Consider the following 24,841-nt stretch of genomic DNA (forward strand, 5'->3'; position numbering starts at 1 on the left):
CCTTTCTTTGACTTTTTGTTTTTTTGAGTCGGTGTCTCACTCTATCATCCAGGCTGGAGTGCATTGGCATGATCTCTGCTCACTGCAACCTCCGCCTCCCAGGTTCAAGTGATTCTCCTGCCTCAGCCTCCTGAGTAGCTGTGATTACAGATGTGTACCACCATGCCTGGCTAACTTCTGTATTTTTAGTAGAAGGGGTTTCACCATGTTGCCAGGCTGGTCTCGAACTCCTGATCTCAGGTGATTCGCCCACCTCGGTCTCCCAAAGTGCTGGGATTACAGATGTAAGCCATTGGACCTGCCCCGACCCCCACCTTTTTTTTTTTTTTTTAAATATTCCAAGATACTTTTGCAAAAAGTTCAGTTTCTACTAGGCAGAGTGGTTCCACCTATTTTTCAGAAGGGAAAACTGAGGCCATAAGAGAAAGGAGTTTTTTTTCTTTAAATAGAAACAGGGTCTCACTATGTTGCCTATGGTGAATTTGAACTCCTGGCCTCTAGCGGTCCTCCCGCCTCAGCCTCCCGAATAGCTGGGACTACAGGGCATACCATCAGGCTTGGCTGAAAATCCCAGTATAAATGTGGTATGGATATCCACGCCACATCCTCCCTCCCTGCTCTGGCTGGGTGTTCAGCCTGCTGTGGGGGCGGGGGAGGGCAGGGTGGTGCAGTTCAGTGATGGGAGTCCCACTTGGGGGCAAGGTAACCTCAGCACTAGACCAAGGCTCAGGAGACCCTGTGGGCTTTCGACAAGTTACTGCTCTTGCTTGAGGTTCTGGAGCCTGACTCAGGAAATGAAGGCTTTGCTGGGTTGGGAGTGGATGCACTGAGGAGAACTTGACTAGTGGAGTCAGACAGAAGCAGTCTGTTTTCCCCACCCCTTCCTTCACCTGCCTAGCTTAGAATTCTCCAGGCACCTTTGCAATGTGGCCTTTGGCTCATTGCTTGACCTCTCTGAGCTTTGTTTGCCTCCCCTGAAATGGGAATAGTAATTTCCATGTTAGCACTGAGGAGGACTGAATGAGATGTGTGTGGAGCACTTAGCACAGTCCCAGTTATAGACCAGATCTATAATCAGTGGTTTACTGCTCCCTCCTGTCCCCCAGCTACACTGGCTGGCCTCTGAGTTTAGCTCTAACATTGAACATTGAGACCAGAGGCGAGGCTTCCCCCAGAGGCCAGTGTTCAGTAGAGCCACGGGTCCCTTTGCCCCAGGATGGCTCTGCTAGACCTGGGCCTCTAGGCCATCTCCAGTGCCTTGTCCAGTCCCTCTATCCAAGACATTCATTTCCAGCATTGACTGAATTGCCTGCTGTGTATGCAGGTGCTGAGCCATGTGTGTGATGAGGTGGTGAGGACAGCACTCCTGAACCATGTGTGTGAACCATGTGCTGAGCCATGTGTGTGATGTGGAGGTGAATACGGTGCTGCCTGTTTCCCCACACACTGCCAAGGAGATCAGGGTCTAGGGAAGCCCAAGACACAGGGGCAGGGAAGGCTGCCAGGAGAAACTGATATCCAGGCTGTGACCTGAAGGTCACATTGGCAGTAATGTGGAGAAGCAGAGGACAGGGAGGCGCTCAGGCAAAGAAGGAGCATGTGCAGAGGCCTGGAGGCAGGAAAGAGGGCCCATCTGGGGGCCTCCTGGAAGTATCTACCGGTGGGTAAGGCTGGAGAGGTAAGCAGATCAAGGGCCCTGTGGCCTTCCAGGGAGCTTCCATGTTCTCTTGCAGCCAGCCGGGGAGCCATTCAAGGGCCTTAACCTGGAGAGTGACACAATCAGGCTCATGTTTTAGGATTCTTCCTCTGGCTGCTGAGGGAGATCAAATTTGAGTGGGGGAATGGCCTGGCCCCCTTCTGCTACCTCCAGTCACTGGGGTGCCGAGAACCTGCAGATGGAGCAGAGTTTGGGAGCGTGGGCATTGGCCTGCTAGGGCAAGAGAGGCAGGGCCACCCCCCGGGAGCATGCTTCAAATGTCACGATCCCTGGGTCCAGGTTTTGCCTGGATGATGTGTGTGTCCTGGGACATGGCTTGAACCACCTCTGGACTTCAATGTCCAGTTTTTACCAAAAATTTTACCTGGAAGGCCTGTCTCTGAAATCCCTTTCCATCAGGTCTGATGTTCCATGGGTAAACCTAGGGGTCCGATGGGGCTTGAAGTTGTAGTTTTGGGGTCCAGAGTCAGAGACTCTGGGCTGGGAAATCCTCCCGCCTCTCTCCTTCCCCTCCCCCAGCCTGTCCTTCCCTCCATCTGTCTGAAAGAAAGACGGTCTCTGAAACCCAGGGGACCCATCCACACAGGCCGCCTGCTGTTTTTCCGTTAAAATTACAGCCTTGGAAGTTTTTTTTTTATTTGCGTCTCAGCTCATTTCTGACATTCCTTTCCGACCACAATGGAGTTGCCTGGGCTGCCTGTGCTCAGGGCCCCCTGGCTCACGCAGCTGTGGGCTGACCTCATCTCTACCAGTGCCAGGCAAGGGGCCAGGAGGGGGCTGGGCTTGGCCTTCCTTCAGGACCACAGGCCCAGCAGCAAGGAAACTCAGCTGAGAACAGGGGCCTCCTCCACCTTGTCCCCTTCTGCACTTGGAGTCCTCATGGCTAGAGGAGTCCAGATGCACCTTCTGAGGTTCTCCCTCCGCTGCTTTCCTGGGTGGCTCCGAGGTGTGGTTAAGTTGGGGGTGGGCACCCGTGTCCCAGATGAAGACCCTGAGACCCCAAGAACGGGTAATACCCCTGGCGAGGGTCCCTCCCTGCTGTAGCCTGGGGTGGTCTGCGAGTCCCTGAGAGATGGGGCTTCCTCACTCCCCATCTCTGGCCTTTGGAGAGAAAAGAAGTCTCCAACAGTGGCAGAAGGTGGCAGTGATGTAGAAAAAATTTGGCCTAGGAATGGGAGTCCCGGGTTGTGATGCAAGCTCCTCTCCAGACCATTCCCTCTCCCCTTGTGTCTGTGCAGCCAGAGGGTGGACGAGGCGTGCTGGGGTTCCCTTGGCTCCAGTCTGCAAGAGCTGAGCTCCCACCAGGCACTTAGCAGCTGGTTATCCCGTCTGCTGCCGCCCCCGCCCCTTCCCCTCGCCCCCGCCGCCGGCCACCCGCCCAAAATAGAAAAGGAAAGGAAGTTATTTCCATAGTCAGCTGCAGCCCGGAAAAGCTCCCCTCCAGTGAGGGGGCGGGCGGGATTCCTAGAGCTGGAGACCAAATCAAAGCCAGGCCCGAGAGAGCGAGAGCGGCCCCCACCGCCCGGCCCTCGGCTGCCTTCTCAGTGTGCCGTTTCCCTGACTCAGCGGAACACGTGTCCTGCGGTTGCCACGCTGCAGGCTGCCATGGAGCTGTGGGGAGCTCCTGGCTGGGCTCCGAGCTGCCCTCAGGCCCAGGGCGGTAGGGCGGGAGCCTGGGGGTCAGGGAGGGTGTGTGTACCACCCCCTCTTCCTCTACTGCCTTGCCCAGCTGTTGGCTCTGCCAAGGCACGGAGCTCCTGCCACACACACACCAGGCCTGGAAAGAGTGGTCCCAGAGCACCCTGAGAGCGAGATCCCTTCCACACTCACCTCTCCACACACTTTTCAGAACACTGCTCAGGACATGGCCTCCTGAGGGGCTCCCCAGTATCTGGGCAGGGAGGCAGCAGTTTCTAGCTAAGGAAACCGAACCCGAGAGGGGAACAGGGGCCCACCTAAGACTACCCCGCCAGCTGGTGGTTGAGCCAGAACTGGAGCTTGGATCTGCTTTACCCTCTGTACGGATCCTGGCGTCCCCATATGCCCCCTCTTCAGCAAACCAACATGCAGCAGGCTGTGCTGTTGGTGGCTTATGTGTCTGTTCCTTTGGACCATACCTGTCACTCAGCACCGTGAGCCTGGCACTGTGTAGGTGCTAGCATAGAAGCATGAAAGGATACAATCCCTGCTGTCTTTAGGGCACATTTGTAAACATCTATAGCTAAATCCACAGAGTTCCACATGTGCACCATGGACAGACAGCGCTGAAGGTCTAGAGACCTGGGCGGGCATGTGACTGGACAGCATGAATGGCTGGGGAGTTCGCTGAGGCGGGTGGAGACATCTCCAGTGATGACACAAAGTGACAGGCCTTTGTTCTGGGGGCAGTGGAGGCCATGGGAATCTCTGAGCAGGATCTGACCTGCCTGAGGACCTGGTGTGATGGGGCCAGGAGACCTGGGGTTGGGCTTAATGACTCCCTCTTCCCTGTCACCTCCCATCCCCTAGTATCGACGTGCTGAGCTCTGCAACCCCTACAAGCCAGAGACGCTATCGGAACTGGAACCCACCACTACTGGGCAACCTCCCGGATGACTTTCTCCGCATCCTCCCCCAGCAGCTGGACAGCATACAGGTAACAGGGGCCGCCCCCGCCTTCCACTCCCACCTGCCTGTCCAGCATCTCTCTTTGCCCACACAATTTGTGCCAGCCAGTTTTACTTCCTGATGTTTAAACCCAGGCTGAGCTATTTCTGTTGCCCTGGGTTCGTAGGGAAGGAATGCTGAACTGAAAGCCTCACTTCCTGCCTGGGTCTGGAGGTTTCCTGTTCTATCCAGGGAAGGTGGCAGCCTAAGGAGGCTGTCTGCTGCAGCAGTCACCTCAGGCTGGAGAGAGGCGGGCATGGGGTGGCCAATGGTGGAGGGCCAGAGCACCCCCCTTCCTCCCTCGGGAAAGGGCCAGAGGCAGCTTCTCGATAGATGTCGGCATGCTCCAAGGTGCCCCACAGCGGGGCAGGTCCACCCTGAGGCTGCTGGTGCCGGGAGAGAGTTGAGTTTGGGAATCCACGTATAGGCTGTTCCACAGTTTGCAGATTTCTTTTCAGGACTGTTCAGGTTGTAGATGAAGGTATGAGGTGGTCCGTGGCGTGGAGGAAAAATAGTTTTTAGGCTACTGCTGTGTCCCCTGCAGTGAGGGCTCTGACCTGTCCGTTGGATTTTGGCTTGCCACTAGGTTCCATTAGGAGGTGTGAGCCTCAGGTGAGGGCTAGAGGATCTTGGACAGGGCATGTGTGCAACCAGAGGGATGTGGATGTTTGTGCAACATGTACCCTTGTGTGTACACGTTCAACATGCTCGCCTCCCTCCTCAGGGTAATGCTGGGGGCCCCAAGCCTGGGAGCGGAGACGGAGGTCCACCTGCCATGACTGGGCCAGGGCCCCGAGACCAGGAGAGCCGCTGGAAGCAGTACCTGGAGGATGAGAGGATCGCGCTTTTCCTACAGAACGAGGAGTTCATGAAGGAGCTGCAACGAAACCGTGACTTCCTCCTTGCCCTGGAGAGAGGTGGGCAGTGCCTGCAGCCACTTCTCCCTGGCTGAAGAAGGGAGGTGATGCTGGCTTTAGCCTTGGGGCTCAGGAAAGCACTGAGCTGGGGGCTGAGGGGCCAGGTGCTTTCTGTCCTACTGAGCCTTGACTCCCACCAAGTTATCCCATGGGAGCCTCAGAATTCTGCCTATGGGGACCTGGGTCACTAACCCACCCCTTTCTCCCTCGGGACTCAGAGGAAGAAGGGTGTGCACTCTTAGGCCTTCTTCCCTTTGCATACCTGCTCTGTGCCAGGAACTGGCCTTGGCACAGGGCAGCAGGGAGAAGAGCACTGCCCCTCCTCACAGAGCCCCAGCCCCAAGGCAGGCGTGATGTGTCTGGAGCTCCGGGAACAGAATGACTGGGTTCGTGAACGCCAGGGTTGGGGAGGCTCTTGAGTGGAAGACCTTAGAGCAGGGGCTCTGGAACTTTGCAGGTATTTGGGTTGTCTCTGGGTTGGAGACCCTGCTCCCCAGCCTGGCTACGTTTCCCCTGCAGGGTGGGAGTGCGTTTGGGATAGAGGAAATGAGAGGGCAGTGGAGCTCTGTCCCTGTGATGGCCACAGCGTGAGAGCTTGTGTGTGTAACTGATGGTGTGTTGGTGGGGGAGGAGCAAGTTGTGCAGGGAGAAGGCTGGGCTGAGGCCCAAGGTTAGCCCCAGCTCTGCAGCAAAGGTGCTGGAAGGCTCAAGGCCTTTCCGTTTATTATTTATTTATTTATTTTTTTTGAGACAGAGTCTCCCTCTTGTCGCCCAGGTTGAAATGCAGTGGCTCAATCTCGGCTCACTGCAATCTCCGCCTCCCAGGTTCAAGTGTTTCTCCTGCCTCAGCCTTTCAAGTAGGTGGGATTATAGGCACACACCACTGCACCTGGCTGATTTTTGTACTTTTGGTAGAGATGGGGTTTCACCATGTTGGCCAGGCTGGTCTCGAACTCCTGACCTCAGGTGGTCTGCCCACCTTAGCCTCCCAAAGTGCTGCAATTACAGGCGTGAGCCACCACCCCTGGCCAAGCCTTTCCTTTTAAATGAGAGAGTTTGGACTCTACAATCTCTCCGAGTCTTTTAATTCTGACATTTGAGATGGCTGTCAGGCAGTAGTTTCTCTTACTGCTGGTTCTTTGAGAGCTGGTAGATGTTGTGTACACTCATATTTTGGGTGCCCGTGTGTGCTCATGTGCGATTCTGGGGACTTAGCCTCTAGCAAACTACCGTATCCCAGCCCAGCCTGTCCCTGGGAGCCCAGGAGCTAACCTCCCTGACCTATGAATGTGGTCCTTTTCCAGATCGATTGAAATACGAATCCCAGAAATCTAAATCCAGCAGCGTGGCTGTCGGAAACGACTTTGGCTTTCCGTCTCCTGTCCCAGGTAACTTTGCCTTCTGGGGAAGAAAACCTAGAGTCATGGGGGGGCTCATACCCAACTTTGCTTTGCATATTTGGAGTTTGGGAGTAGGGTGAAAAAACAGATTGTAGGAGGGGGTGTGGGCCTCCTCAGCAGGCTGGTGGGGCCGCTTCTCCCCCCACCTCCATATCCACTCCATTTAGCTGCTCTGGGGTCTTTCCAATCCAGCCACTGCTGGGCTTCTGAGCCCCCATTTGTGATCAAATAACATAGGCTGGCTGAACTCTCAACCTATGCCTTGAGTATAGGCTAGTCAAGGACACATGGCCAGGTGCAGTGGCTCACACCTGTAATCCCAACACTTTGAGAGGCCGAGGCAGATGGATTGCTTGAGTCCAGGAGTTCAAGACCAGCTTGGGCAACAAAGTAAGTCCCCCTGTCTCTACCAAAAAAGTACCAAAAATTAGCTGGGCATATTGGCATGTGCTTGTAGTCCCAGCTACTCAGGAGGCTGAGGTGGGAGGATCACTTGAGCCCAGGAGGTTGAGGCTGCAGTGAGCTGTGATTATGCCACTGCACTCCAGCTTGGGTGACAGAGTGAGACCCTATCTCCAAAAAAAAAAAAAAAAAAAAAAAAAAAAGAAAGAAAAGAAAAGAACTCCAAACTGCCTTATGGTGGGACTCAGAGACTGATAACTCTTGGTCTGTTTCCTGAGGAAGTTTATGGTCTTGTAAGGAGAAATGCCCAGAAAACAGGTAGAACAAACTAGCAAAGCTGAGGACTTATTGATTTTAGCAAATGCATGGAAGAAAAGGAGGGCAGGATTAATCTGGGGAGTTGACTCATTCATTCATGACGTAGCTGGAGAATATCTCCCATCTGTTGGGCCCTGCCCTAGGTGTTGGAGGAAGAGGAATTTCTAGCTTTGTGTACAAGGTGGTGGGAAGTAAGAATTGCTGGTAAAGAGGGCCAGGCCCTTCTGCTCAGAAGCTCTAATGGCTGAAGGAGGGTTGGATGGGGGTGAGGGGTAGCAGTGCTCCTGGGATGCACAGACTACTAGGTTGAGCCACAGCTGGGAATGATGACCTGGTGCCTGTGTGTGAACAGTGGCCCCTCGTCAGTCAGTGCCTCCTGCCCCACGCGTACACAAGCCGCCCGCCTCGGAGAAAGGCTCTTGCCTGGTATAGACCTTGCATCATGCGGTGGAGTTGGGGGTGGAGGAGCAGAGGGATGGGGAGCTGAGCTGACCCCAGCTTGAAGGGAGAAAATCCTGTGGAACTGACTCATAAGCAGCAGGCTGGGTGCTTAGGCCTCAGCAGATGTGCAGCTGAGAGTTTTAAGCAGGAGCCTCTTGTCCTTGATCCTGAATTAACTAGAGATACCAGGGCTGCTGAGATGGATCAGAATGACTCAAAGGGGACTTAGCAGGCAAGGTGACTGGGGATTAACCACGTTGCGGGACAGAGAGCAGGGGTTTCAGAAAGGCAGCAAAAGACCCAAGCGGATGCCGAGCGAGCCCAGGAGACCGCGTGGCCAGCAGGGTTCTGACTCCAGGACTAGTCCCATTCTATTCCTACTCATTGTCTAATAGCCAGAAACCCTGTGGCTGGGAGGGAGCAGTGGATGGGCTTACCCTGGCAGGAAGGACAAGGGACTTGCTACAGGTGAATGCCGGCTCTGAACCAGCACCTCATTTGACCGTCACATGAATGTTGGGGTGCAGGAGGCCCCTTGTGTGCTGGTGAATGTTTCACAGCCAACTCTGGGTGCAGCAGGAGCCTGATATGTAGTGCTTGGTGACCTCCATGGTGGAAATACTCCCAAGCTACCACGGTGATGTCATGAAACATGGAGTTGGTCAGAGCGTGAACAGTTGGGAGCAGACACAAGCCGGCTCTCCGCACACACAGTAGACCACTAAACCCTCCCCATTTTTACAGAGGAGGAAACAAAGTCCACAAGGGGAAAGAGGAGCTCTTGGAACTCCACATCCTCCTTGCTTTAAACTCCCTCCTGGTCAGGGAAGAATCCTGCTCGCTCTTTGCATTTGTCCTCAGATGGGTGGGTATGGCTGGGACAGCGGCCATGGCTGGCCACACTGGCCGGCCTTCAGCAGGTGTCTCCTTCCAGGAACTGGCGACGCCAACCCCGCTGTGTCTGAAGATGCCTTATTCAGGGACAAGCTGAAACACATGGGAAAATGTGAGTCCCGCTCAGGCCCCGCTTCTCTCCCCAGCTTTTCTGAGATAGGCCCTGTGGCCTCCCAGGAGTAAGGGAGCCCTCCAGAATGTGTAATGCAGCTGACTCTTGGTGAACCAGTGACATTTTCATCACAGGCTGGCTCCTTCAGCCTTCCTACCTCACTTCCCTCTACAGCTGAGTCTAGAAACAAATTAAGTTTTAAATCCTCTTGAGCCAGATGTCTACAGAAAAATAACGTGCCGCACATGCCCTCACCACAGTCCTCATGTTCACGTTCTCTGTGACTTGAGGAGGCTTGGCCGGAGCTGACTGCACAGAGAGGCCCTTGCTAAGCCTCTGTGGGGGTGGAGGACCTCTTTCCACAAAGTCCTAGCAGCCTTGAATGCCCCCTTCCCTCCCCCTCACCTCCCCGCCACATAGACCCACAGCCATGTGTGAATGAGGCTTCGATCCTCTCAGGCTCCATTTCAGGGAAAATCTCGGATTAGTCATGGAAATCCCAGAACCAACTTTGGAGGTGGCTAGGGGAGGGGCGGGAAGGCGGTGGCGGAGGGAAAGCGAGCCAAGATGCGTTGCAGTGTGTTGCAGCTGGGGAGGGAATACTCGGATCTTGAGCCGCCTGCAGTCCCTGGGCCTGGCTCAGGGTGTCCTGTGCTGCCCCTGCAGGCTGACCCAGGATGCAGCCTCTCACTCCTGGGGTGGTATCCTCAGGGATCTGTGATTCCTGTCACCTCTCTCTCCCCAGCTCCCACCCTTGCCTGCCCCCTGCTCCCACTCCAAGGGGTCTGGGTCATCCCCTGGCCTTGCCCATACCTGGGAGGAGGCCATCTGGTGTGCTGGCTGCCAAGAGAATGACTCACAGGTCTCTCTGCCCCCAGCCACCCGGAGGAAGCTGTTTGAACTTGCCCGAGCCTTCTCAGAGAAGACCAAAATGAGGAAGTCAAAGAGGAAACACTTGTTGAAGCATCAGTCGTATCCTTTCCAGCCTGGCACTGGTGGGGGTGGTGGAAGCCAAGGGCTACGGAGCAAGACCCCTGCTGAACTCCCTGCAGCTGTGCCCTCCCCTGGGAGTGGGACGAGGCTCTGTGGCCTTCCCTTCCTCCTCCCCTTCCCTCCATGAGCTTGGCCACCAGTCCACTGCCCATCTCTCGTTGCCAACAAGGGACCAGACCTAAGGACTAGGGTAGCAGCTCCTATCTCCCTTCTGTAGGCCCAGAAGTTGTCCTATAACTTTTTTTGGTCTGAGGTCATGTACTTCTTGGGAGAAAAAGTGGTTCTTCCGTCAAAATCAAACCTTCCCCTCATTTCTCTAGCTGAAATAGTGCACGAGTCTTCCTCACTCCAAGCATGTTGGCCCTGCCTTCCTCGAGTAGAAATACGGCTTTGCACATTTTTACCCGAACTCCTATTCATGCTTCTCAAACAGGGCCTAGGATAGCAGAGACTCAGCAGCCAGAGGGAAACAGGGAGGACGCTTTTTCTCCATCCCCAGAGATGTAAGCGGGGTGAGAGTGTCAGGGCCTGGCCACACCACTGACCTCAGGAAAAGGAGCCCGGGGGACAGTACTAGGGGTGTGGGGGGTCAGGTGGCTGTGTCAGATACCTCCAGAGCCTTGAGGGGTGGGGCAGAGAGTGGGTGGGACTGGGGGGACTAGGGCAGTGTCCTCTCATCCCTGGGATGGTTTTCCTGAATGGTCTGGCAGGCTGGGGGCTGCCGCGTCAACAGCCAACCTCCTGGATGATGTGGAGGGCCATGCGTGTGGTGAGGCTGGAGGGGAGTCGTAAGCTCCAACTTCTCTATGATCGGTGATCTCCCAGCGGAGTTCCTGGGTGTTTCATGGGAGCACCCACCCTGTCCCTTGGAGGAGACACTGCGGGTTGGTGGGCAGGTGACCCAAAGAAATGGATCCCCCCGACTTGGTCGACATCGCCTCTCCCTTCCTGCAACCCCCGAAAGGGGACCCTCCCCTACTTCCGTCTAGATGTGTACCTGTAGCATGAAGTGCCAGGTACTGTTTCTGGGGAATATTCTCTTGGCTGTGAAGTGGCAGACAGGCCTACCCCCTTGGGGGACCCTCGGCCTGTCTGAACCAAGAACCAAGCACTGGGCAGCTTCCGTCTGTGGGCCCAGAGGCTTCTCAACTTTCACCCAGTCCCTTCCAAAGGCCACATGGGCCAGAAGACTGCCTCAGACCCTACTGGGCCCGCAGCGGATCCTTGATCCTCATGCCACATTCGAGGATTGGGAGGCATCCAGAAACAAGGACCGGAAGGGCCTTGGAGGTCATCTAGATAGTCCAGCTTTTCCATCCCTTTTATAGATGAGGAAATTGAGGCTCAAAGACGAGGGGAGAACTTGTCCAAGGTCTCAGAGCTCAGTGGTGGACCCTGGCCAGCACCTGAGTGTCCTGCTGCCTCTCTCCCTGGACCCACGCATCATCCACCTGGGGGGAATCTTCATGGGCCCCAAATGAAGGGGGCAGAGAGAGTCGGGTCAGCTGTCTTGGCCAGTCTGGGGCCGTGGCTGAGCGAGGCCCTGCGGGGTAGAGAATGAGGTAGCTTCCCTCTCCTTTTCAGACGAAGACTTCCGGGGAAGGCGTCAGGAGGCGCCCAAGGTGGAGGAAGGCCTGTGAGAAGGACAGTAAAAGGTAAGGCCTGGAGCCATAGCTACCCAGGGACTGCCCAAGGCCAGGGCCCCCCACACTGTGCACCCCTTGTGTCCTCCCAGGTGTCCAGAGGCGCTGGGTTCAGGCAACTGGGTAGTACAGGCCCCACGTGTCTTCCCTCATAGTTGCGGCAGGGACACGGGAGTGGGAACTAGTCCATTGCGTGTCTTTTTTGGTTATTTATTCATTTGACAAAAGATAAGCACACCTGCCTATGACAGATGCTGAGAACAGGAAAACAAAATCAGCTTTGACCTTGAAGAGTTTACAGTCCAGTTGAGAAGACAGTCCAGGACACACACAGCACACTGAGAGGACAATTTAAGAAAAACTGGCTGGGCACGGTGTCTCATGCCTGTAATCCCAGCACTTTGGGAGGCCGAGGTGGGTGGATCACCTGAGGTCAGGAGTTCGAGACCAGCCTGGCCAGTATGGTGAAACCCTGTCTTTGCTAAAAAATACAAAAGTTAGCCTGGCGTGGTGGCACGCACCTGTAATCCCAGCTACTTGGGAGGCTGAGGCAGGAGAATCACTTGAATCTGGGAGGCGGAGGTTGCAGTGAGCCCCGAGATCGCGCCATTGCATGCCAGCCTGGGTGACAAGAGTGAAACTTCATCTCAAAACAACAACAACAACAACAAAAAAGAAACAAAAGAAAAACTGAGGTGGTCTCAACCCGGCTATACACACACAGAGCTCTTTCCAGCCCCCTGCTCGGGTTGGGTGGGCTGCGATCTGCCACACCAGGATGAGGAGACCCGTCCTGAGGCAGCGGTTTCTGGCTGAAGCCCCGGGCCTCCAAGCCACTCCTCCTCCTCTCTTCCTGCGCACCCTCTTGGGGAGAAAGAGAAAATGCCAAGGCCTCCTCCAGGACTTGGCCAGGACAGCTGTCCCTCTTCCAGCCCCCCCTTCCCATGGGAGAGGGGAAGCTGCCCGGCCTTCCCCAGCCACTGGTCTGGTCCCAGTGGGCAGCATCTACAAGGCTTTCTTGAGTTGATGGCGTGGCAGGCATGGCCCTGTGGCAGACCGTGGAGAAATACTAGCCTGCCTCAAGATAGTCACAATGGAGGGAAACCAGGAACAAGTAAATACAAGTGTCCTCTCCCCTCTGCCTGGGCAGCTGGCCCCCATACCTGTTCCACCTGACTCCCTACCACATCTACCAGGCACTGCAGCCCCTTCCATTCCCCTCAGGCTTTCCTCAAACACAGAGCCGCAGCCCACTTCCCACTGTCCTGGAATGCCCAGATAGAGCCTGCCAGGGAAACGCCCCCACTGTCACCCCACGCTGCTACTGTCTCCACGTCGTCCTCCTTCCTACTGGTCCCCAGGGAAAACAGGTCCTGTCCAAACCACGCCTACATCAGAACCTTGCTCATCATTCATTCATTCATTCACTCACTCATTCATTCATTCATTCATTCATTTATTTTGAGATGGAGTCTCCTTCTGTGGCCCTGGCTGGAGTGCAGCGGCGCAATCTTGGCTCACTGCAAGCTCCGCCTCCCGGGTTCACGCCATTCTCCTGCCTCAGCCTCCTGAGTAGCTGGGACTACAGGCGCCCACCACCATGCCCGGCTAATATTTTGTATTTTTTTAGTAGAGACGGGGTTTCACCATGTTAGCCAGGATGGTCTTGGTCTCCTGACCTCCTAATCTGCCCACCTCGGCCTCCCGAAGTGCTGGGATTACAGGAGTGAGCCACCATGCCCGGTTATTTATTTATTTATTTTGAGACAGAGTCTCACTCTGTTGCCCAGGCTGGAGTGCAGTGGCGCAGTCTCAGCTCATTGCAACCTCCGCCTCTAAGGTTCAAGCAATTCTCCTGCCTCAGCCTCCTGGATAACTGGGATTATAGGCACCCACTATCGTGCCTGGCTAATTTGTTTTTGTATTTTTAGTAGAGAAGGATTTTCGCCATGTTGGCCAGGCTGGTTTCGAACATCTGACCCCAGGTGATCCGCCCACCTGGACCTCCCAAAGTGCTAGGATTACAGGTGTGAGCCACTGCACCCGGCCTCATCATTTATTTCTGTCCTAGGACTTCCAGCTTGTCCCTTTCCAGCTCGTTCGACAAGTTGACATCCTCTTCCTCCTCCCCTTAAATACCAGGGGTCTTTGAGTCTCCCTTGCTATCCTTCATCCTCTACAGGCTAACAGCCCCTCCCATCATCCAGATTGACTCGGAGGTTACCCAGCAGCTCAGGGCCTTAGCCTATTCTGCATTCTTCTGGTGCTCTTCCACACACACTCCCCTGATCTTTCCCGAAACTGCCCTCCCTTGGCTCCTGTGACCCCGCGAAGCCTGGTTCTCCTTCCTCTGACTGGCTCTCCTTGTTGCTCTGCCCTTGACCCTCTTTGAAGTCTTCTCACTGCCCACTCTGGCAGTGCCTCCGCCCTCTTTTATAGCACCAGCAACACTTCTGTGCATCTGGCTCCTACATCTGAATCTCCATCGCAGTTAGGCTTCCAGAGCTGCTTTGTGTCCCCAGCTGCACCCAAGATTTTCTTCTCAGTCTTGGGTGGCAACTCAGTCTCTCCTGCTGACTGCCCCCTTTCATTCTCTTTTCTATTCCTTCTATTACCACCCTGATAGATGCTCATCACCTAGGTCACAGCCCTGTTCTCTTCACTGCCCCTAGCTACTCTGATTATCCCACCACCAAAACCCCACTTTAGTTCCATTTCTCCTATGCTCTTTGAATAAACCTTTTTTTTTTCTATTTTTTTTTGGGAGGGATGGAGTCTTGCTATGTTGCCCAGGCTGGAGTGTAGTGACGCAATCTCTGCTCCCTGCAACCTCCCCCTCCCAAGTTCAAGCCATTCTCCTGCCTCAGCCTCCTGAGTAGCTGGGATTACAGGCACCCGCTACCATGCCCGGCTAATTTTTGTATTTTTAGTAGAGACGGGGTTTCACCATGCTGGTCAGGCTGGTCTTGAACCCCCGACCTCATGATCCGTCTGCCTTGGCCTCCCAAAGTGCTGAGATTACAGACGTGAGCCACCGTGCCCAGCCTGAATGAGTCTTCTGAGTAAAGTCTTAGGATCTCTTCAGCTTGGTGTCTGAGGCCTACCAGGTTCTGCCCCCAGTTTACTTTTTTCCACCTACAGATCTCTGTGGCCTAGCTCTCTTGAGCTATGACATATTAGAATGGGCCAGGTACCCTCCCACCTTGAAGCCCTCCCCTATAGCTGCTTCCCCCCAGGATTCCATTCCTCCGCTCCATCTCCTGCTGCCAGAGTCCCTGCAGCTCCGCAAGCTGGAATGGTTCTAGGAATTCGAATGGTGGGGATGACCCAGGCAGAGTTCTACAGTTGACCTCGAGTCCCTGGAGAAAGGGGAGGGCTTAGGTCTTTGGTAACTTCTCCCAAAACTGTCTCTCCAGGAACCAGTGACCAGGAAAGACCATTGGGCTCCTTTGAAAAAGACTCCTCCCATCCCCTTTTTCCCCCTGCCAGATGCCAGCAGCTCTTCCTTGCCAGAGATGATCTGAACCGGTGGGGGCAGCTGGAAAGCAACACTGGCCCCCAGCTGAAGGGCCCAGCTGCAGCCGGACAGATGGTGCTTGAGAACCGAGGCCCAGTGATCCTCCAGCCACAGTCCAGCCCAACCACTGCCACTTTCCATGGGACTTAGAACTTCCGAGTTGCTGCCTTGCAATTGGAGGAAGGACCTGGGGCCCCTAGAGGCAGCAGCCAATTACAGCTCCTTTTGTAGCCAGGCGTTCCTATGGTCAATGAGTGGAAATGCAGGAACCAACCTCCCTTGAAAAAAAAAAAATCCAGAAAGCAGATAAAAATTGGAATATGGAAAAGGGCAAGATGACCCCACCAGAGGCTCTTTGGCCAGGAGGTGGAGTCCCTGCCTCCCTCCGTTCCCTATCTGTCCTGTCACAGACTCTGCCTGACCCCCTGTCCCCTTCCTCAGCTCCCTCCAGGCACTTGGGTCCCTCCCTTCCAGGGCCTCCCATATCTCAGCCTTCCCCCAGGGCTGCTGGCCCAGCACACAAGCCCTGCACCTAGCCTGGGTGGGAGGTCTCCGGCCAGTCCCCCAGGCACTCTGAGGTGCTATGGGCTGCTGAAGAGAGCATCTCCTGACTGCCCCATCTGGCCTCATCAGGCTGCTGCTGTTGGGGACGGGCTCACTCCCAGCAGCTCCCCATCACACAGCAGGGGTGGGGAGGGTGGCCACCCCAGGGTGGCAGGGTCTTTAATTTGGCAGCAGACAAAAGCCAGTTCTGGAGTCACACCACAGTGGGGGCTCATAGGGGCTCTGACTCCCCAGCTGGACTGGAAGCCCAGCTGTCCGAGGGTGGACAGCAGTGGGCCCTGGAGTGACCCCTTTGAGCAGGTAGCAGGGCTGAAGAGCAAGGGGGAAAGGCCGCCAGCCTGGGTGGGAGCGCCTAGGGCAGAAGGGCTTGCTGGGTGCCCCTGAGACGGGCGGGTGATCTGAGGAGGAGAACGCTGATTCTAGGAAGGCTTACACGGCACCCACCACTGCCACGGGGAGGGAGGCTGCCCAGCCCGTGGCCCCGCCCTGGACATGGGAGCGCGCAGACCTTCTGGAGAGCCGGGAAGCCTGGGCAGGCACGAGGCTTCGGCGCGGCTTCGGGAGGTTGGGAGTGGGATCCGATCCTTGGCGCGGCCCTGGTGGCCTCAGTGACCCCAAGATCACAAGGGCGTAGCGAAGGCGAGCCGGCGATTGCACCTCGTCCCACCCACCCTGCCCGGACTCCTGACGCCGAATTTCCCCTCTCTGGGGAGGGCCGGGACGCGCCGCCGCCGCCGAGCGTGACCAAGTTTGGAAACGCGCACGGGGCCGGGACGCTGGCTCGGGGGCCCTGCCGAGGAGCGGCCGCCCCCTCCACTGCTCCTCGCGCCAGGCCTGAGGTCCTGGAGGGAGGGGAAGGTCTCCGAGGAGTGCCTCGGGTCCCCAGCTCGAGTTCCCGACGGGTCTCTGAGCCTTCCCCGCGCCAGGACGGGCGCACTGCGGGGGAAGCCCCAGCCCCACGTCTGTGAGTGTTGCTTGTTATTTTTTTTCCTCCTATGTGTGGGTTTTTTCTTGGAGCTGTTTCATAGGAATTCCTGTAATAAAGAGTTGGTGTTCTCTTGGTGCTCTGATGTGGCCAGCGGCGTGGGCTGGATCCTCCTGCTCCCTCCTCCCTCCCCGCCTGGGGCAGGGTTTGTCCCCCTGGAGCCCCGCGTCGCATTCCTAGGGTACCCCTGCCTTGCCTCGCCCATTCACCCGCAGCGCTCTCCGACTGCACTCTCGAGGTGACACCTGCGGCACCGCTGCACCGCTGCACCGCATCCTTGCGGACCGGCTATGTCTAGCGCTGTCGCCTTCCTGTTTGGCCCAGGACAGTAAACCGCTTGCTGATAGGCAAGGGAAACACCCCTATGGGGAAAGCCAATCTGTTGCGAAAGCTCCAGACGGCCACCTCCCTAAATAAACAGCTTCTGGATTAAAGGCAGACTGGAGGCTGCAGGGAAGTGCAATTGCAGACTTCAAAGGGAACTCAGAGATCGCCCAGTTGATACATCTCTCCTTCCTCCTCCTCTCCAGCTCAGCTGGACTACCCCCCATCCTCCGCCACAGGGACAGGGCCCTCGCTGCCAGAAGAGGAAGCTGGTGCCGTTTCCAGACAGGGCAGTTCTCAAGGTCGAAGTTTTTCCTTGTGTTGAGCCAAGGGCCTTCTAGGGCTTCCAACCACACGTCTTGCTCTTGGGCTCTGGGTCACCGTTGCCAAGGCTGCCTCTCTTGCCCCTGATGCCATGTTTCAGCTCAGTGACCTCACCCTCTCTCTTCCCTGACAACTCATGTGCTTCCTGCACTCCCTGCGGGGGCCTCCCCACCCATCAGGGTCTGGCCCCACCCCCAGTCAGACCCAGGGGGCTTGTAAAGTGGCACACCTGGGACAGGGTGATGCTCCACACGAGCTGTCCTGAGCAAACCAGGATTATCCTCTAGCCCTGGTTCTCTGCATCATATTCATTGCCTGGGAAGCTGTTCCAAATGCCAATTCCGAGACCTACTGAGTCGGAAACTCTGGGGGTGCAGCCCAGCAACCTGTATTCTGATGTGCACCACAGTTTGGGAATCATGGTACCAGGCCAGTACCTAGCACGGGCTGTACAGAATTACTTGAGTAGCTTTAAAAAAAATCCTGGCCAAGACCAGGCTCGGTGGCCACACTTATAATCCCAGCACTTTGACAGGTTGAGGCAGCAGGATCGCTTGAGCCCAGGAATTCAAGACCAACCCGGGCAACAAAGTGAGACCCACCCCCGCAAACCCCCACATCTCTACAAAAAAAAAGCTGGGTTGGTGGTACACACATGTAATCCCAGCTACACGGGAGGCTGAGGTGGGAGGATCGCTTGAGCCCAAGAGGTCGAGGCCGCAGTGAGCTGTGATCATGCCACTATATTCCAGACCCTGTCTCAATTAAAAAAAAATAGATCCTGGCCAGCCCTTGTGGTTCATGCCTGTAATCCCAGCACTTTGGGAGGCCAAAGTGGGAGGATTGTTTGAGGTCAGGAATCTGATGTTACAGCGAGCTATAATTGAGCCACCGCACTCCAGCCTGGGTGACAGAGCAAGACCTCATCTCTATTAAAGAAAAAAAATCCTGATGTTCAGTACCCTAGACCAATTAAATCAACTATGGGTTTTTTTGTTTTTTGTTTTTTTAAAGCTCCCAAGGTAATTAAATTTGCCATCAAGTTTGAGGACCAGCCCACTTGGCAATCTGTTAGGTGTTTTATATTAGCCCATTTGATCTTGCCCAGTAATGATCACTTTACAGATAGTATAATTACAGTTCAGAGACATTAAGTAACTTATCCAAGATCACAGAGCTAGAATGTCATGAGGCCAGAAAATGAGGCCGAGAGCTGCCTGACTCCAAAACTTGTGTTGCCTCCTCTGCACCCACCATCCCCTGGGAGCTTGTTAGGAATGCATATTATCAGGCCCCATTCCAGATCTGAATCTGAAACAGGCGTGCATTTTAACAAGCCCTTCGGATCATTCTGATACATGCTTAAGTTTAAGAACCACAGCTCCACAATCTGACTACTCACAGCTTGGTCTACAGACCAGCAACATTCTTTATTACTTGGGAGCTTATTAGAAACAGAATCTCAGGCTCTGCCCCAGCCTTACTGGATCAGAATTTGCATTTTAACAAGCTCTTCAGGTGACTTCTATGCACATTAAAGCTAGAGAAACACTGCTCTAGAACACTGGTCCTCAAACTTGCTGTACATTAGAATCATTTCTGATGTGTGGGTCTCATTCTCAGAAATTCTGATTTAATTGGTTTGGGATTTAGCCTGAGAATCAGATTGTAAAATCCCAGGTGCTTCTAATATGCAGCAAGTTTGAGACCCTTACACCATTTTGCCTGTTAGTGTAGATGACACTGGAGATGACGATAATCAGCGAGAGAAAGAGAGGGAGAATGCTTACCAGGTCTACCAAGGAGTGCAGGAGATGAAGCCTCTGCCGGAGCCCCTGACTCCTGGTTAAAGATGGCTATGGGTCCGGGGATAGGGACAGGCTGGACCAGATGACTGCCTTAGCCACCTACCCTCACGCTGCTTGCTCATCTGCAAGTGCTGAGCTCCTGGTATCCACAAGGTGATACCTGCAGATTTATCCTCTGCAAAAATGCAGAGCTGGACTATCCGAAGTCTGGTCCAGCCAGGGCCCCTTCCCCATCTTGATGATGCTTTGATGTCCTCAGGGATCAACCCCAACTTGAAAGGCGATCATGGGTCTGGAAAATGCTGTGCCCACAAGAATTGGCCTGGTTATTACCTGGCTGGGGTCTCAACCCTCCCTCTGTTTTCTTGAAGCAACTGGTTGGAGATAGGGTCTGGGGGGAAAACAGGAGAATTTGCTCTGAAGAATGAAGGAGGCAGGCAAGGTATGGTATGATGAAGATGGTAGCTCTTTATCGAGTGTTTATTGTGTGCCAGACACTCTCCTAGGGTACTTTACATGCATTATTTCACCGAATCCTTCACAACAATTATATGAAATCAGTATTACTACTTGTGTTTCACACAGAGATGTGAAAGGCCTTGCTCAACATCTACCCTCAGTAAGAGGTGGTAGGACCTGCATATGAACCCAGGCAGCTGAGCTCCCGAGATGATACCTAAACACTAAGCATGGCGGGGTCGGGTTGGGATGCAGGGGGATAGGGTTAAGATGCAGCACCCCTGCACAGATGCAATCTGTGGAGCACAGAAAGGGCCCACTTGCTCAAAAACGTCACCACAGTGATCCGTGATCCAACAGAGTGCCTGGAACGCCTCCATTAGCATTCTTTATCTAGTTTAAAAAAAAATCTCTTAGCATTTCCGTTAAATGGCAAATATGCTATTGAGAGAGAAGCACATGAACTCCTTATGCCCATTATCACAGCATAGATTAATTTGTTGGATTAATGGGCTGCACCGGCTGGAGGAAGAGTTGGAAATTTCTGGAGGTGGCCAGGTGGGAGAGGGCGGGCATGTGAAAGGGGCTGTGTGAATCGACTGCCACCTGGTGGTCATCTTGCAGAAGTGGCAGTCACTGGCCACTGAGACACCCAGAACGATTTTCCCAGAAGGAAGATGTGACCACCTGTTTGACCTTAGGCCAAAGAGACAGAGGGAAATTTACTCTGTTCACATGGTCATATGTTTTGTAAAATTTGCAAAACAAAGATATTTTCTTTTTCTTTTCTTCTCTTTTTTTTTTTTTTTTGAGATGGAGTTTCACTCTTATTGCCCAGGCTGGAGTGCAATGGCATGATCTCAGCTCACTGCAACCCCTGCCTTCCGGGTTCAAGCGATTCTCCTGCCTCAGCGTCCTGAGTAGCTGGAATTACAGGCCCCCTGCCACCACGCCTGGCTAAATTTTTGTATTTTTAGTAGAGACGGGATTTCCCCATGTTGGCCAGGCTGGTCTCGAACTCCTGACCTCAGGTGATCCACTCACCTCGGCCTCCCAAAGTGCTGGGATTATAGGCTGTGAGCCACCGCGCCTGGCCAGATTTTTTCTTTTTTTTTCTTTTTTTTTTTTGAGACAGAGTCTCGCTCTGTCGCCCAGGCTGGAGTGCAGTGGCCGGATCTCAGCTCACTGCAAGCTCCGCCTCCCGGGTTTACGCCATTCTCCTGCCTCAGCCTCCCGAGTAGCTGGGACTACAGGTGCCTGCCACCTCGCCCGGCTAGTTTTTTGTATTTTTTAGTAGAGACGGGGTTTCACCGTGTTAGCCAGGTGGTCTCGATCTCCTGACCTCGTGATCCGCCCGTCTCGGCCTCCCAAAGTGCTGGGATTACAGGCTTGAGCCACCGCGCCCGGCCAGATTTTTTCTTAAGAGAGCCACTAAGATTAGATAAGCTTCAGGACCCACAAAACCAGCATCTACCCTGAAGAGCTGAGGCTTGGAGTCAGGTGTCCTTTCCAGAGAGTAAAGGGTCACAATTCTTTATCAGGACAAGAGGATTATTCCAGGGACTCCAGTAGGAGGAATTGTGAAGCTCAGTACAAACAGCACGTGCTTCTTTGCTCTGACCTTGCCATTCAAAATGTGGTCTATGGATACAGCGACCAACTGTCCTAGTTTCCCTGGATGCAGAACTTTCAGTGCCAAAACTGGGAAAGTCGTGGGCATACTTGGGTGGGTTGGTTATCCCAACTGCAGATTTGCAGCATTGGCATCAACCTGGAAGGTTGCTAGAAATGCAGACCTAGACCTACTGAGTCACACTGCATTTTCCAAGATCTGCAGCAAATTCATGTGCATATTAAAGACTGAGTTGCTGTGACTTCCCCAGGAAGAGAAGGGCCCACATTGGCCCTGAAATGTATGCCTTCAAGGGGTTTGGTGGGCTGCAAAACCCCACAGAGTGATTCCAACTGGCTTTGAATTCCACCAATAAAAGGCCAGCTTCTTGCTCCAGGCCAAGCTGGCCCCTTTTCCCCTGGTCACAGTGACATAGGCCCCCCAGGGCGTAAAGTTCTTATTTCTCTTCCTGAACTGGATTCTTCCTGGAGGCAAGCCCAGGTTTGGTGAAGAAAAGAGTGGGTAGCTAAATGAAAATAGTTTGTAGGCCGGAGCACGATGGCTTACACCTATAAATCCTAGCACTTTGGGAGGTCAAGGTGGGTGGATCATCTGAGGTCAGGAATTCGAGACCAGCCTGGCCAACATGGTGAAACCTGGTCTCTACTAAAAATACAAAAATTAGCTGGGCGTGGTGGCGCACGCCTGTAATCCCAGCTACTCAAGAGGTTGAGGCAGGAGAATCACTTGAACCCAGGAGGTGGAGGTTGCAGTGAGCCGAGATTGTGCCGCTGCACTCCAGCTTGGGTGACAGAGCAAGATTCCATCTGAAAAAAAAAGGAAAGGAAAGAGGAAAGGAAAATAGCTTGTATGTTGTTAGGTGAGTTATTTTCTTTTCTTTTTTCTTTTTTTTTTTTTTTTTTTTTTTTTGAGAGAGTCTCAGCTCTGTCACCCAGGCTGGAGTGCAGTGCTACAATCATAGCTCACTGCAGCCTTGACTTCTGGGGCTCAAGTGATCCTCCCACCTTAGCCTCCCGAGGAGCTGGGACCACAGGCTCCTACTACTATGCCTGGCTAATTTTTTGATTTTTAATAGAGACAAGGCCTCTCTGTATTGCTCAGGCTGCTCTCAAACTCCTGGACTCAATTGATCCTCCCACCTCGGCCTCCCAAAGTGCTGGATTACAGGCATGAGTCATGGCAGCCAGTCTCAGGTGAGATTTAATTCAAGAACATTGTTGCTCTTAAGCGTAGTCAGAAATTACCATCACTCATATTTATTGAGTAGTTACCATACACCGGGTACTGTTTTAAGCACTTAGCAGGTATGAACCCACTGGTGCCTGACTACAAATCCTCTGCTAGGTGCTATCATTATCCCCACTTTACAAATGAAGCTGAGGCCCAGGGGACTGTAAAAGAGAACTACCTGTCAGTGAGGCACACAGGACAGTCAGACCGGAAATGCTCATGATGTGCAGTGAATGGTGAGGTAGGGGATTATTTCCGTTCATCCACAGCTCTCTCCCTATCTGTGTATCTGGGGAAGGCCTCAAAGGAAAGCTGGGCTTGGGAGGGAGGGAGGGAGGGCTGGGTGTGGACAGGCAGTGAAAGGAAGGCGGAGATGACAGCATCCTCATTTGTCCTAATTTGGCTTTATTTATCCATGAGGTTCACTAGAAAACTCTAAGTAAGAGCTGTGGGCCAAGCACCAGGCCTGGTGTGGGGAGGCAGAGCTAAAAGTCCTAGTTCCTGCCCTCAAAAAGGCCCCTGTAGCCAGACTCAGACAGGTAAACAGACTTCCAACACATACAGAGCCCTCAAAGAGATAAGCATAGGGAGGGAGGGAGCAGGTCTGGGCACTCACGTGATCTTACTGACTGTGTGCTGGGGGCCAAAAGCTTTCCCACCTGAACTTGACAGTTCCTTGAAGCCTAGGAATGGGGTCTGAAGGGGAACTCTCAGAATAGGGGCACAAGCCCCGCAGCCGGAAGCAAAGAGAAGGCACTCTGCCTCCTTTTTTTTTTTTTTTTTTTGAGATGGAGTCTTGCTCTATCACCCCGACTGGAATGCAGGGGCGCGATCTCAGTTCACTGTAACCTCCACCTCCCAGGTTCAAGCAATTCTCTTGGCTCAGCCTCCCAAGTAGCTAGGATTGCAGGCGCCCACCACCATGCCTGGCTAACTTTTTGTATTTGTAGTAGAGACGGGGTTTACATGATGTTGGCCAGGCTGGTCTCGAACTCCTGACCTCAAGTGATCCACCCACCCCAGCCTTCCAAAGTGCTGGGATTACAGGCTTGAGCCACCGCGTCTGGCTGCCTCCTCCTTTAATAGCCCTCCCTGCCCTTCATCCTCCTGGTCCTCAGACTCATGAAGCCTATAATTATTTATTTATTTATTTATTTATTTATTTATTTTTTTGAGGCGGAGTCTTCACTCTGTCGCCCAGGCTGGAGTGCAGTGGCACCATCTCGGCTCACTGCAAGCTCCGCCTCCCGGGTTCGCGCCATTCTCCTGCCTCAGCCTCCCGAGTAGCTGGGACTACAGGCGCCCGCCACCGCGCCCGGCTAATTTTTTTTTTTTGTATTTTAGTAGAGACAGGGTTTCACTGTGTTAGCCAGGATGGTCTCGATCTCCTGACCTCGTGATCCGCCCATCTCGGCCTCCCAAAGTGCAGGGATTACAGGCGTGAGCCACCGCGCCCGGCCGATTTATTTATTTTTAACTGATCCTGATATAATCCTCTCTCTCTCTCTCTCTCTCTTAAAGTTCTCACTTTGTCACCTAGGCTGGGGTGCAGTGGCACAATCATAGTTCACTGCAGCCTCGAACGCCTAGGCTCAAGCAATTCTCCTCTCTCAGCCTCATGAGTAGCTAGCACTACCAGCTTGTGCCACTGCACTGGCTAACTTTTCTTTCTTTTCTTTTCTTTTCCTTTTTTTTTTTTTTTTTTTTTGTAGAGACAAGGTCTCGCTATGTTGGCCAGGCTGGTCTCAAACTCCTGGCCTCAAGTGATCCTCCCACCTCGGCCTCCTAAAGTGCTGGGATTACAGACATGATCCTCCACAGCTGGCCTGATATAATTCTTAAACCGCGTATTGAATATACTGTATTGCTTTTCTCCCTTTAAAGCTAATTGCTCCCTGATTTTAGCTGTCTGCCATAGATGAGTAGCAGCATTCATGATTTCATCAATATGCTGGGAGTTTCACAAAGCTGTTCCACTATTGGGGATGATGCTCTTCCTCATTTTGTCTGACAAATTCCCACACACTATTTATTTATTTATTTTTGAGATGGAGTCTTGCTGTGTTACCCAGGGTGGAGTGCAGTGGTGCAATCTTAGCTCACTGCAACCTCCGCTTCCTGGGTTCAAGTGATTCTCCTGCCTCAGCCTCCCAAGTAGCTGGGATTACAGGCGTGTGCCATGACACCCGCCTAATTTTATTTATTTATTTATTTATTATTATTTTTTATTTTTAGTAGAGACGGGGTTTCGCCATGTTGGCCACGCTGGTCTCAAACTCCTGACCTCCAGTGATCCACCCGCCTCGGCCTCCCAAAGTACTGGGATTACAGGCATGAGCCACCACGCCTGACCTCCACGCACTATTTAAATAAGGGCATTGTCACAAAGATGCAGGCAGAGTGATGGGAAGCCACAAGGGATGGCCTAGACCCCATGGTTAATAACAGAGGGGCATAGCTTGCCAACTATGTCTAGGCTTGAAGGGGCAGGAGAGGGACAGTGGCTGGAACCTG

General features: G+C 53.7%; 1 protein-coding gene across 9 annotated transcripts in view; it reads left to right on the forward strand.

Annotated features, from left to right (window-relative positions):
• Positions 1–24,841, forward strand: part of LOC105476804 (CUE domain containing 1) — a 106,516-nt gene that overhangs the window by 77,071 nt on the left and 4,604 nt on the right. For 3 of the 9 annotated variants that reach the window (XM_024791241.2, XM_011733010.3, XM_011733016.2), the window contains 8 exons: positions 4,226–4,352; positions 5,088–5,280; positions 6,585–6,668; positions 8,776–8,847; positions 9,726–9,819; positions 10,551–10,628; positions 11,425–11,495; positions 14,900–16,620. In XM_024791241.2, coding sequence (XP_024647009.2) covers positions 4,226–4,352; positions 5,088–5,280; positions 6,585–6,668; positions 8,776–8,847; positions 9,726–9,819; positions 10,551–10,628; positions 11,425–11,495; positions 14,900–15,150 — 970 coding nt within the window. In that variant the 3' untranslated portion in view covers positions 15,151–16,620. Of the gene's footprint in view, positions 1–4,225; positions 4,353–5,087; positions 5,281–6,584; positions 6,669–8,775; positions 8,848–9,725; positions 9,820–10,550; positions 10,629–11,424; positions 11,496–13,414; positions 13,511–14,899; positions 16,621–24,841 lie in introns of those variants that run through there. The other 6 variants (XM_071082890.1, XM_071082891.1, XM_011733015.2 and 3 more) reach the window with 6 other exon arrangements.

The sequence above is a fragment of the Macaca nemestrina genome, chromosome 17 (assembly GCF_043159975.1).
Source record: "Macaca nemestrina isolate mMacNem1 chromosome 17, mMacNem.hap1, whole genome shotgun sequence".
In the NCBI taxonomy this organism is placed as follows: domain Eukaryota; kingdom Metazoa; phylum Chordata; class Mammalia; order Primates; family Cercopithecidae; genus Macaca; species Macaca nemestrina.